The 13,538-nt window shown below is 43.6% G+C and overlaps 1 protein-coding gene across 1 annotated transcript; it reads right to left on the bottom strand.

Annotated features, from left to right (window-relative positions):
- Nucleotides 1–4,083: 4,083 nt before the first annotated feature.
- On the bottom strand, nucleotides 4,084–13,482 carry LOC135255221 (threonine--tRNA ligase 1, cytoplasmic-like). The gene is made up of 19 exons (XM_064336092.1): nucleotides 13,134–13,482; nucleotides 12,754–12,840; nucleotides 12,457–12,644; nucleotides 12,147–12,270; nucleotides 11,943–12,067; nucleotides 11,504–11,621; nucleotides 10,885–10,949; nucleotides 9,847–9,925; nucleotides 9,488–9,634; nucleotides 8,776–8,874; nucleotides 8,300–8,466; nucleotides 8,039–8,201; nucleotides 7,773–7,910; nucleotides 7,464–7,541; nucleotides 7,265–7,365; nucleotides 7,010–7,114; nucleotides 5,366–5,438; nucleotides 5,071–5,185; nucleotides 4,084–4,781 (listed from the first exon to the last, which is right to left on the bottom strand). The coding sequence occupies exons 1-19, from the start codon at nucleotides 13,440–13,442 to the stop codon at nucleotides 4,633–4,635; spliced, it is 2,430 nt and encodes an 809-aa protein (XP_064192162.1). The 5' UTR covers nucleotides 13,443–13,482; the 3' UTR covers nucleotides 4,084–4,632.
- Nucleotides 13,483–13,538: the final 56 nt, after the last annotated feature.

Raw genomic sequence — 13,538 nt, 5'->3', positions numbered from 1 at the left:
TCTGAAGGAGGACATTGCATCATACACGCCATTGCATTTCTGAGATTCTTGTTTCATCGTCTCAATATGTATCTTTGAGCCTAGTCTGACTCGTAAGTACAAAATTACTTTATGAATAACAGAACTGAATATGGTCTCACAATATGCATTGGAGTAAAGATTATGTGAAAACATTTGGGTATTGAGGGTGAGTATCCTCTGTAATACCCCATGGTCTTTTGTTATAGCATAAGCACAGAATATTAAACATAATAGCTCATCTTTAGAAAATATATTCAGGATTGTCTATTACATAATTTTGAGTACTCCATATGTAAATGTAGTTTTTTTATTTAAAGCTTTTACAGGAAAGCTAATACACTGTATTTACATAGCAAATACCAGCAAAATCCACTAACCAGTGGGACCCAACAGATTTAAACACAAGCACACCACCCCTGGAGAGGAACAAATTACCTGCAGTCTCTGTGATCTCCATGGCAACCTCAAGTCCATTCCAAGTAACAGTCACTGATTTGATTGGCCATAAATAGCAGTGAAATTGAGAATTTCCCTACATTTCAATAACCATGCTTTGCATTCGTCCTTGTTTTCCTTTAAGTCTTCATTTTAAAATCAATTTTTATTGATTTGGTTTTTAGCTGGCTTCATGGCAAACACACAAAGTATTTTTTCAATTTCTATGTTGTGTAGAAGGGCTTGTTTACACTAGTTTGTGTGTGTGTCTGTGTATGTGTCCTTGTGTGCAAAAAATCCTGCTAGGAATACACTGCAGTCAGCTCCCTATTGGGTCTCTCTGGAAATAGCAGAAGCCTATTAAAACACAACATGTACATATATATTTCTACAAAGCATTTAAAAGCTTGCTTGATTCTTATTTTATAGTTTCTCACTCAATCCCTGTTGTTGGTTCGCTGCATTACTATTGTAACTCCAGTTTTGCTCCCAAACATGTTCTGAAAAATGCATATATACTTTGTTTCCAAAAGTATGTGGTCACCCCTTCTAATTAGTGGTTTTGGCTATTTCGGCCACACGCGTTGCTAACAGGTGCATAAAATCAAGGAGTGGAGTGATGAATCATACTTCACTATCTGGCAGTCTAACGGACAAATCTGGGTTTGGCAGAATGAACAGTGCCAACAGTAAAGTTTGGTGGAGGAGGAATAATGGACTGGGGCCATTTTTCATGGTTTGGGCTAGGCGTCTTAGGCCCAGTGAAGGGACATCTAAATGCTACAGCATATAATGACATTCTAGAGAATTGCGTGCTTCCAACTTTGCGGCAACAGTTTGCACGAAAAGAAAGGGTTTGTTGAGTTTGCTGGGGAAGAACTTGATTGACCTGCACAGAGCCCTGACCTCTACCCCATCAAACACCTTTAAGATGAATTGGAATGCTGACTGCGAGCCAGGCCCTATGCGCAACATCAGTGCCCAACTTCACTAGTGCACTTGTGGCTGAATGGAAGCGAATCCTCGCAGCCATGTTCTGAAATTTACTGGAAAGCCTTCCCAGAAGAGTGGAGACTTTTACAGTAGCATAGGAGGGTCCAACTCTTAGCATATTAATGCCCATCATTTTGGAGTGAGATGTTCAACAAGTACATATGGGGACGATGTTCAGGAGTCCACATACTTTTGGAAATGTAGTGTAGAACATATAATTAGTTCTACTGAAAAGGGTGGTGAAATGAGTTATTGTGATTTAATCACATCTCCTTTCTTTAAAATTATGACTGCTGAAAAAACTGTAATATATTTTTTTCTACTACATTTTTAGCAAAACTGCCTGGTAAAATTATAAATACACATTATGGTAATACTTGCCTTAAGGTAATAAGAGACATTTAATAATTTTTATAATTTCCAATATTTACACAGAAAATAACAATTTACACAGGAATAACAACTTTCAGCAGTCATTAGGTGAGTCAGTAGGTGATCCAATTAGATTGCATAGTCAAGCACGATATATAATTTCTCATTAACATCATAACAATTACAAATGAATCATGAAGATAATTACAAATTACCACCTATCAGATACTACGTATGTTATTGTAATTACATTTTCAAATCAAAGCTGACTGCTGGCTAATCTGCTGTTAACGCATGGTGTTTCATCCTACCAGTGTACTAGCAGATAACACTCACAGACTCTTGCACTAAAAAAGTCCTGGCATTCCAGTCTGTTTTCAGAGGAAGGCCAGCAAATCAGCAGAGAGCACGAAATGCACAGGGGAGGCCTGCATGTGAGACAGTTGCCTATTGTATTCCTCTTGGCACCACGCAAAGACTTGTCATCTGCATGAGCATAAAAATGTCCAAAAGTGATGGGTAACCATAGAAACTGTCGCCCAGCACGTCTGCCAGCACTCCATGAGCCTGCCCCAATGCATTCACCTAAATTAAATCCAACTTTCCTTTTGTCAACACATTCTACCTACCTAATTCTCTAGCCTGGAGATGGAGAGTGGAGATGAGAGAAGAATCATGGTGAGGCGAAAGTGAGCCAGAATTTGTCAGTAGAGGTGTTTCTCGTTTATCGGTCTCATCCAGGGGCAGATGGGACAGCAATCTGTTCCAGTGGGAGTTTGGACAGGAACACATATGAACTGGAGCATCTTGGTAGAGGTGAAAAACATCAGCCAAATATATCAACCTCCTGCAGAGACCTCTGATCGAGCACGTCAAAATTTAGATGGACTCATCTGTCGAAGGTGCTGAATGATTGATTTGACACACATGCTAGTAATAGATTTTTTGCAATTACACACATCCTACTCTTACATTGTCAATAGTGCTGCATTCACTGAAAATGGTCCTCACCGAAGGAGTCAGCACGGAAGTCCAGGTGATGAGCAATGGCAGCTGTATGGGAGGGAAGGGCCAGCACCAGCCAGGTGTGGTTTTCATGGTCAAGGCAGCACGTAACATCCATGCAAACGAAAGATATTCCACACAGGCATTTTCAAGATGCTTACTGGCTAATTTGAAAAGATTTTTTGCCCTTTTGCCTAAAAACGAAAATCACTCCAATCACCCCTGAAGGAATTGCACAATTCAATAAGTATTTGCACATAGTTAAGCAGTGTTGCCAGCAGTTAGCTTAAATATGATGCATTTTCACATGGACATAAGCTAACAGGCCAGTAATGTAAAAACCAGATCTGTACTTAAATTTATATTTATTGTCCTTTCAACAAATTAAAAAAGACTCCTCCTTAGGCTAGCTTGCCAACTGATCACCAAGACTGCCTTTCATACAATGCAGCCTTCTGGAAACGTAATATTCATTTCCATTTAGGAGTACATAATTTTCCAGACACTCTTATCCAGAGCAAATAACTTCAGGATGGCAGATTTGCATCATCCACATATTAGCATTTGATTTTTACATTGGCAACACCTCATATACATTAGGATCTGCACACTGCAGGCAGAAGTCCAACAATGGCAGTATGGTGACGCCTCGTTTTCTCATAGTACGGCAGCTGCATCCTGTTTCACTTCCCAGAGAGTAATAAAAAAAAAACAGCCTTGTGATACTTCGCAATTTCAGTGTTTCGATCTGTCAGAACAAGCCAGGCAACACTGTCATTCTACAGACTGAAAACATGACTTTCCGATTCTTAACCCCTTAAGTTTGGCTTTATTTGCTTTCACTCAATTTTTTATGGTGATATTCTCAATCTGGTCACACGATTCAAAACCGGCCATCTGCATATACTACTTCTGCCACAATTATGCATGAGCAAGGGGAAAGACGGCAATTCTACTAATTCTAGCACAGCAAATAAATAAATCCCACAGCAATTCAGATTAAGTGAATGGGTCACATTTTTGACTCAATCTTTTGTTTTTTTGTTTTGACTCAAAACATTTTATAAACGGCTCAATCAGGTTATATTAATGATGCTCAGTTTGAAAATGCACAAAATTGTTTGTTATATTAAGTAAACCTGATAAACCAAATTTGTAAATGGCACGGATTTATACTTAATACTTTTCGCTATGTGCCAGAAAGTTGAAAGTTGAATCAACCTGAAATTACCTCAGATGAAATACAGAAGAAAACAATTTAGTGGGAACTCAGTCCTGAGCAACAGCCATTTATTTGTCAGCCTTCAAACCACCAAGTAGTAGCAGGGATTCATCACAAGTTTTCATTTTCCTTTTCAGCATTACATCACCATGACTAATATCACACAGTACATGTTATGTCACCCTTTTGATCAGCATGTCAACAACGTCTGTATGGCATACAATGGCCCACATTCCTTCAAATAAAACCTTAAGGAACAATACCACTCACAAATTGCCACAGTCAAATTACAGTGGCAGATTCATTCTAATACTCATTAACGCCAGTTCAGAGCATCTTTGAGCAAAGCATTGATTTCCTTTCACCTCTTTCCTACATTATTTCTTTCCAGGTCATTATTCCCAGATCCTTCAAATTATAGCCTACATTACATTTCCATTGACCGCAACTTCTAAAGCAGAGCAGGCTTCCTTTTCAAATAGAATCCGCACACTGTGCAATTTCTAGGCTATTTCCCATGGCTGAAGGCACACTAAATGGACCAACTGGGGGTCCAGTTGTGAGCCGCGACCTGCGGCCCCTTATCAGAACTCCTCCTCGGCGTTTCGGCAACGGGACTGGCTCAGCAGTGTCAGCCTGGCCAGCACCTCCGCCACGGACAGCTCCCCGTGGACCTTGTTGTCTCTGGTGCGCACGTTTACGCAGTTAGTCATCTTCTCCTTCTCGCCCACCACTGCCAAAAAACACAAAGAGCAGCCGCTCTGTTAACAGGGAAAGCAAGGCTGCAACAATATACTGGGCAGATTGCAAGCAAAGTGCTATGGGCAAGTAAGCCAGTTTAGCTTCCTTGTCCGCCTGTCACAAAATTTGAACACGCTGGCCACCATCAACTGTTAATATGTTGCAACAGAAGGCGGCCTCCAGTGACAAGTGCTCATGTGCACCCATGCGTGCACAAAAGTAATGACCCACTTATGACTGGTTCATTCACCCATTATCAGGAGTGCACTAGTTCCTCTTACCCAAGATGAAGTTATACTGGGCCAACTGTGCATTACGGATCTTCTTGTTGAGAAGGCAACTGGAGTCAAGGTCAGCATCTGCCATAAAGCCAGCTTCCACAAACAGCTTGCAGACCTGTGGAAGAGGAACAGCAGCAGACCCCACTTCAATGAGTCAAACTCCAGCCTGCTGGCAGACAGCACACAAACTGTAAATAACTGTATTCAGACCCCTGCGCTTGAACATAGAATTTGCTGGTTTGGGTGGTTATCACATCAAATACAAAAAGATTAAAAGGGGGTGGGGGGGTTGTACCTTTTTGGCATATTCCTCACATGTTGGGTTGACAGGGACCAGCATCACCTGTCGGGGAGACAGCCAGAGAGGCCTGTGGGACAGCAGAGAGATAGCCAAATCCCGAGAAGTGAACAAACAAACCAAAAATGCATAGAAAACCACACTCCCTCGCTTTATCACATACACATAAAACAAGTGAACTGATCACACCAGTGGCACTCAAATACAAAAATTGACCTGTTATCAAACATCAGTAGATTTGTCAGTGTATTTCTCATTAGAAATGGCCGTATACATTCTTAGATCATTTAGACACCCCCACTTTTGATCCTAATAAGAAGGAAAAATTAGATTAACCTTTCAGCTTAGAGGACGTCACCAGCACATCAATGCAAAGTGGCAAGGCCCCCAGACCTGATGGATGTCTAATTGAATTTTATAAGGAATTCTCAACCAAATTAGCCCCTCTCCTCCTTGCAATGTTTGAGTACTCTCTGCCCTGAGGGTCCTCGCCACAAATTCTTACAGAAGCTTCTATTATACTTTTATTGAAGCCTGAATAAGATACATCAGAGTATAGCTCTGGCAGGCCTATTTCACTTCTAAAGTGAGATACAAAAATATTAGCTAAGCCTTTTTTGCTAATAGGTTGGATACTTGTTTGTCAGAGATTATTTCCCCCCAGAGGTGGTGGTTTCTTTCGATGCAAAGGAAGCTTTTGATCGAGTTGAATGACAATATTTAATTGCAGTTTTAGTAAAAATTGGCTTTGGTCCAAAACTCATTTAATGGATTCTCCTATTGTATGAATCACCAAAAGCATCAGTAATTTTCAAATAAATTGTGCTTTCAATATTTTCCACAGTCAAGAGCTACACGGCAGAGTGTCTCCTTAGCTCGCTGATTTTTACCTTAGCTATTGAACCCCTTTCTATGCTTAAAACCTCACAGTGCTTTAAAGGAATCATTAGAGGGGGTATTGAATACAAGGTATCTCTATACACAGATGACCTTTTATTTATATATATCGGACCTTATGCACCCATGACACTGTAGACTTGTTACACTGGTTTGGCAATTTTTTGGGATATAAACTGAACTTTTTTCAAAAGTGAATGCTTCCTACTTCAGCTTTTGGAATCATATAAAAAATAGAAAATATATATTTAAAAAAAAAAAAAAGAAATGGTCATATATATACACTCTTCTGATTTATCCAAATTTATATAAAAGCAAGACGTATATCATTTACACTTCAGGCATTTAGAATGTGCAGAAATTAGTGCCAGCAGAAATTGAATTTGAATTGCATAACTTGAATTAGCATTGCAAAAATCTGAAATACAATGTAATGGTTTGAAATTGAATTTGGTCTTCACTGCATTCAGTTTACACTTTTAATTTCAAGTAAAAAATTGTAATTCAATATGCTTTCAGATTCAGCACTTATAGTTCAATTTCAGTTCTTACAATTATTGCAAAATGGTCTGAAAATGACACAAATGTCAAATTGCAGACTTAACAATAAAACAAAGTTTGGTCGTGCAGCCTGTTGATAAATGAGGCCCATATCTTTCCTGAGTCAGTAAGTAATCTTGTCTGTCTGACTGCTTCCTGTGTGTACAGGAAGCTGCACTCCGGCTGATGTGACTTTGAGCTCACCACTTCCCAGCGTAATTCTCAGTCAGAATGGCAATCATTCTCTCCACAGAGCCCAGGATCGCACGATGGATGATGACCGGGCGTGCTTTGTCATCCCCGTCCTTCCTGCAAGGGGGGGGGGGGGCAAGGAAATGCATCAGAATCAAAGAATGCCAATTTAAGTGATGCACCTCAAAGAACCAGTGCATCATAACACTGGTGGGAGATCAATCAGGGCTCAAAATCGGTTCCAGATTTTGAGAGAAACTGACTCACCCCACAAAGGTTAAGTTGAAGCGGATGGGCAGCTGAAAGTCAAGCTGGATGGTGGCGCACTGATGATATCGCCCTATGGCATCTTTGATCTTAATGTCAATCTAGAAACAAACACACACACACATACACACACACAGTCAAGAGTGGATAGTGCCCAATGTGCAATTGGGCAGAAGCCCATATGCAGAGGCATGCTCACCTTGGGCCCGTAAAAGGCACCATCTCCAGGGTTGAGTTTCCATGGCTCCCCAAACTCATTCAGGCTGTTCTCCAATTGCTGTCAAACAGATGAAACGAGTCATACATTTAGATGCCAATATACTGCTTCCGCTATAAAGTACATTTACTTAAACATTAGAAAATGACCGCGAGCAGAATTCTCCATTGAGCATTTGCTTGACACTGCCAATATGGCAACTTCAGTCATCATCAGTGCTAAAATGGGAACTGCAGTCATCACACTGCAGATGGGTAATTCTAGCTAATAGCATCCCTGCTCCACAGCTACCTTCTCAGCTTCGTTCCAGATGGCCACGTCGCCCAGGTACTTCTCAGGACGCGTGGAGAGGTGAAGATGGAAAGAGAAGCCGAAGACGGCATAGACGCAACGCAGGAAGTCCAGACAGCCCTTCATCTCCGACTCGATCTAAAGGAGCGAAAAGGAGCAGGCACAGTTCAGCTGACAGGAAGCATCGAATTTGCAGGGTTTTTTTTCTTCTCCAAAATAGTCAGCTTTGCGAACCGCCCCCTCCAGTGCCGGCTCCAGTCAGTCACCTGCTCCATGGTGCAGAAGATGTGTGCGTCATCCTGCTGGAACCGCCGCACCCTGGTGAGGCCAGTCAGCGTCCCAGACAGCTCGTTCCGGTGCAGGACCCCGAAATCCGCCAGCCTCAGTGGCAGCTCACGCCAGGACCGCGGCCGGTAGCCGAACATCAAACTAAGACAGAGAGGCGGGGAGAAGAGATTGGATGGGGATTCAGAACTGAGGAAGACCAGTCTATCATAACTGGAGATAAGCAGGAGAATAGGGCCCACCAGTGTCCTGGGCAGTTCATGGGCTTGAGGGCGAAGATGTCCTGTTCCACAGGGAAGGAGAACATGTTTTCGCTGTAGTGCTGCCAGTGGCCCGAGGTCTCCCACAGCTTGCTATTGTAGATGTTTGGGGAGGCAACCTCCTGGAAACCCCGCCTACTGTACTCCTCCTGCAGTCACAATAAGGCCAGGCCCACCCCAAAATCAGGTGACATTCTTAAAAGCATTGAACCCTCGTCAATAATTATCCAACTTACTTATCTAATGTTTTCAGTCAGTAACATCTACATCCCATGTCATACCTATGCAAGTAGTCTTCTACCGGGAGTGCCAATGAAAATAGCCTACTGTTTAACATAGGCACAACGTGTTGATTGTTTGTTACAAATATGAGAATTGTATATGGTCTCTAATAAATATATACCACAACCAAGTCGATGGTTGTTCAGCAGTGAGAGGGAAGAAACTGTTTGTCTCACCCTGATGAATTCAGTGAGGGTGTTGTACAGGAAGGCCCCACGTGGCAGGAAGAAGCAGCTCCCAGGGCTCAGGTCGTGGAAGAAGAACAGCTCTTGCTCCTGCGCCACACAAAAGCAAAACACGGGCAGCTCAGTCGTCGCACAAGCAAGCGTGCACTTGCACGGGCACCTTTATTCGCCATACTGCTAGCGGGTCCACGTCCAGACTGACTCAGAGAGGGCAGGCTGTTTCTCTCTCCTCTCATTCATGTGATCATGGAAAACTTGCTGGGAAATGACATGTCCGCTCGCTGTCTCCTCGCCCTTTCGAGCGACGCGCCAGAAAATCAGCCGAGAGCCGGTGCCAAAAAACGTAGGGAAATGTTCCGCTGTCAGCTCCGAATGGGAGGCCACCTGCTGTCTCCAGCAGGGAGGAGAGTGAGTAATACCGAGGGGGGGGAGGGGCACCAGCTGAGGCGGCCACATGACGCACTCACAGAGCGCTCGCGGACCACCGCCGACTGGGGCCAGACGAGCCCACCACCCTGCACGAATGAGTGCGGCTGGCATGTGCATGCATGCCATGACATGGCATTACGACGCAGGCTGGACCGTGCCAAAAATTCAAGGCTAAATTCTCCTTCTGCACAGGGGGGATTTTTTTTTGCAGAAGGGGGGTCACCCCGCCCCACCATGACACTGACGACGGTCCGGCAGCACCCCACCCCCCTACCTTTCCGATCTTGCGGTGGTCACGGTTCCTGGCCTCCTCCTGGAAGCGCTCCCACTCCTTCAGCATCTTGGAGTCGGGGAAGGAGATCCCGTAGATGCGCTGCAGGGTCTCCATGTCGGAGCGCCCCTCCCAGTACGTGGAGGAGTTCTGCGGAGCGACAGAGCAAGAGACCAGGAGGGTCACGTGACACGTCCTTCAACTCCAGGAGCATTAGCACAGAGGTGGCCAAAGTTGCTCCTGGCAGGGTGAAGAGTGTGTACCATTTTTATTCTCATCCTATATTCATTAACAGTTTGGCCCCACCCGTATAAATTACACCACCATGTAAGCTTCATGAATGAGTGTAAACACTTCCATACCTTGTAGATCTTCATGGCTTTGATCTTTCCGGTGTGCCTGACATGTGGTCCTCGACACAGGTCAATCAGGGGCCCACATCTATGACAACAAAGAAAGGACCCAGCTAACTGACGACTGAGGAAGGAGGTTTAACACAACTCTTACAACCAGCCTAGCAAAGAGTTGTCAGGACTTCCACTGTGCACTGAATTGAACTGAATTTAAAACAGATACTTTGTCTCAGGAATTAGTTCCTCATTTCAAAGAGCCTATTCACATAAAAGTCAATGTAAGTCGGATCATGGAAACAGCTACAGACCAAGTAACTGACTTAATCTGAAATTAGATGATCATTAACCCGAACGTAATCTCTACGACTGTCATAAAAGGACATAAAAGAGCAATAATGAGAAGTTTAGGTTTGATCTTTTTATCTGTATAAAACACCTTCAATGACAGATTAGATAGTTACAGTATTTTTAGTAAGTACTATCAGATAAAAAACAAAATTCACATCATCACAGCTGACTCACTGAGCCTCACGTGAATTGCAACAACTCCACACAGTAGATCCCTAGAAACATGACTCAAAGCCTTGCCTGCCAAAATAGCAGCACTCACAGCATTGGAATTAAAAGTGCAATCAAGCAGCAGTTGCTTCTAGCCGCCTTTCCACCGCATGGTACCGGCTAGACTCGACTCGACTCTACTCTACTCGCTTTTGATACCAGTAGGCTACTTCGTTTTCCACTGCAGATAGTACCCCCGTCAATGTAGCTGGTCGTTATTAGCGACGCCGCATGAAATGCGTTGCTCTGACAAATCAGTGGTCTGCAGTGTTTTCACGTCACCTTTTGGTATCGCCTCAGCTTGCTTGGAACCTCGACGGAGGTGATACCAAAAAAGTACCAGATACTATCCACAACTTTTGCCTGATGGAAAACCAAAAAAGTCCAGTAGAGTCGAGTCGAGTCAAGCCGGTACCATGCGGTGGAAAAGTGGCTTTAGAATTACCCCATTGTAGCATCCATGATCTTTAACAAACCTCAGCAGCTCACCTGTAGACTGTGGTAGTGGGCGTAGTGACTTTCTCATTCAAGATTCGACACTTGAACTGGTTATACTGAAAGACACATCCAAATACCAAATAATCTGCCAGACGTCTTCTGAATGGTTAAGAAAGCTTGAATTGATCACAGAATTTCACAAAACCCCTACTACTAGATATAAGGTTTTAAGTGACTATGAATGCTTCCTACATAATTATTTTTTGTTCCAGCATATTCTCTTGGTATACCTACTAATGCACTTAGGTACTTTGCTTTGTACCCTACCCAAAAAAATAAATTATTTAAAAAAATAAAAAATAAAAAACTATTAGCCAAGTGAATTAAATGTAATGAAGCTGTCAGATTACTACTTAAAAGCTACAATGACTGAATGTGTTTCCTGTAAAAGATAAAATGTTCAATAAAATGTACAGATAAAATGTTTGATTCACTGATGAAGATCAGTTCTCACATCCTAATTATAAAAGAGATTTAAAAAATTATTTTCATCATTTACTTTTAATTTAGTAACAAGCAAGTACTACATGCTTCAAGTGATTTACTGATGATACCAATAAGAACATATGAGGAATGGAAAGAGCAGGAATTGTATAAATGATCCTCTCACCTTGAACATCTTCAACAGTGTCTCCTTGCTAACCTCCAATCTTTCAAATGGTTGTTTGTCCTTCATCACTGACTTACAGATAGTCTCCAGGTCCCCAAATTCAGTGCTTGACACAGCCCTGAGTACAATCACAAGGATACATGAATGTACATATAAACATTCACCCTATAGTACCAAACTCAGAAACTGCCATCAGACAAGAACAATAGTTACATTAATTTCATAACTAGTTATCATAACTCTGTTTAGGCTTAAGATGGTACATCATGCAAATATAAATAATTTTGATACCATAAAGTAATCCCACAATGCATTACTTCCTCATACACCAGTCCTCTTATGATTTTTTTTATCCAAATACTGTTTTTCCCCACCAAATGTTTACTATGCACTACAGATGAGATTCATTTTCCCCCCCCCATCATAAACAAGTCCTCACCCTTGCCCATCCAGGTACATGTCATAATAAAAGCCATTCTCGATGGGTGGCCCATAGCACAGACAGCCGCCATAGAAACGCTCCATAGCCTCCCCTAGGACGTGGGCACTGGAGTGCCAGTACACCTACAGGGTAGAGTGTTACAGTCAGCAGGGGAACAAGGCATGGCAAGGGAGAGGTTCAAACGAATGGGCGGCCACTCACCGCCTGGGCGTCTTCATTGTCGAAACGCAGCACTTCCAGGGAGCAGTCCTTCTCCAGCGGCCTGTCTAGGTCCCACAATTCCCCATTGACCCGGGCGATCACGGCATTGTCAGCCAGGCCCTGACTGGGAGAGACACCACTCACTTCATTACCCAGCTCACCATCTGTTACTGTTGTAAGTGAGAGAGACACCAACTGCGTGGCATCACGGAAAGACACCATTGCATTTACAGATGTCACTGTTCCAACTAAGTGTGAGAGACTTTGCGCAATGCATTTGACGACACCCGAATAAACAGGAATTCCTCACCTGATGCCACAGGCCAGCTGGTAAGGGGTTGTAACCCACGCTTTGGCATCCACGGTCCTCCCGTCCGGCAGCTCCACAGAGATGGGGTGACTCTCGGCAGCACGCTTTGAAAGCAGGATATCACTCTCTTTCTTGAGCTCTTCGTACAGTTGGAGCCTGTCTGTCACGTAGGCAGGCCAGGGCTTGAGCTGCGAAGACGACGACAGCAGTATTGAACTTACTCGTATATGCACCAGGTATTCTGGAAATGACACCTAACATGGGATCCTGTCAATGCAAAAGTCTACCGCGATTTACCTCTCCCGTTCCACCATCTCCCCTGGCCTTCTCCGTCTTCTCCCTTTTCTTGTTCTTGTCTACTTGCTTAGACTCGGTCGCTGCAGGCTGTGGGAAAACACAGTTCAGACAGACCGGAATGCTCGCAAATGTACCAAGAACACGTGTACTGTATAGCGTGTCATACTCCTTTACAATGTTTACAGAGCGCGGAATGTCGCTGGCGAGTTTGCTCTGAAAGCAGGATATCGTATGGGCTTTTCACCCGAGCGAGGTGGTTATTTCGAGACGGTTAACGACTTGGCTCTTTACCTTTCGAAGACGACCACTGAATAGTCTCGGAGTGCATGCATAAACCAAGACAAGCGATGCAAAGGGGAAGGGGAGAAAAGCAAACTTACATGAGAATGACCGTGGATGATCTTGGCGTTCTCCCTTCTGTTTTCCTTCTCCGAACATTGCTTTGATGATGCATCTCGGCCCTGCTTTTCCAAGTCCTGCTCCGCCTGCAGACTCCGGCGCAGATGCAATATCCTGTACCTTAGCTTGTCATTCTCACTCCGCAGGGTCTCCAGCTCCTTAGGGCTGTCAAAACTGGCGAGCGCACCAAGGTCGCCAAACAGGCTGTCCTGCAGCCGGCTGACCTCCCTGCTGAGCAAACCTATCTGCTCCTCCTGAGCGCTCAAGCGTGCTGCCATATGCTCCGCCATTTTTAAATCCCAACTATCCCAACTAAAACAAGAGGGGATCTGGGATTCGCTTTAAACCCGTGGATGAATGAAAAAGGAAATAGCACGACAGCGCCC

The sequence above is a fragment of the Anguilla rostrata genome, chromosome 5 (assembly GCF_018555375.3).
Source record: "Anguilla rostrata isolate EN2019 chromosome 5, ASM1855537v3, whole genome shotgun sequence".
Taxonomy (NCBI): Eukaryota; Metazoa; Chordata; class Actinopteri; order Anguilliformes; family Anguillidae; genus Anguilla; species Anguilla rostrata.
The sequence above is the reverse complement of the archived record's forward strand: the minus strand, read 5'-3'. Positions and strand labels throughout refer to the sequence as shown.

Coding starts and splice junctions, on each gene's coding strand:
- LOC135255221 (XM_064336092.1), bottom strand. CDS start 13,442: ATGGCGGAGCATATGGCAGCACGCTTGAGCGCTCAGGAGGAGCAGATA. Junction 12,841..13,133: donor TCATCCACGGTCATTCTCAT/GTAAGTTTGCTT, acceptor GTTTTCCCACAG/CCTGCAGCGACCGAGTCTAA. Junction 12,645..12,753: donor GAGATGGTGGAACGGGAGAG/GTAAATCGCGGT, acceptor TCGTCTTCGCAG/CTCAAGCCCTGGCCTGCCTA.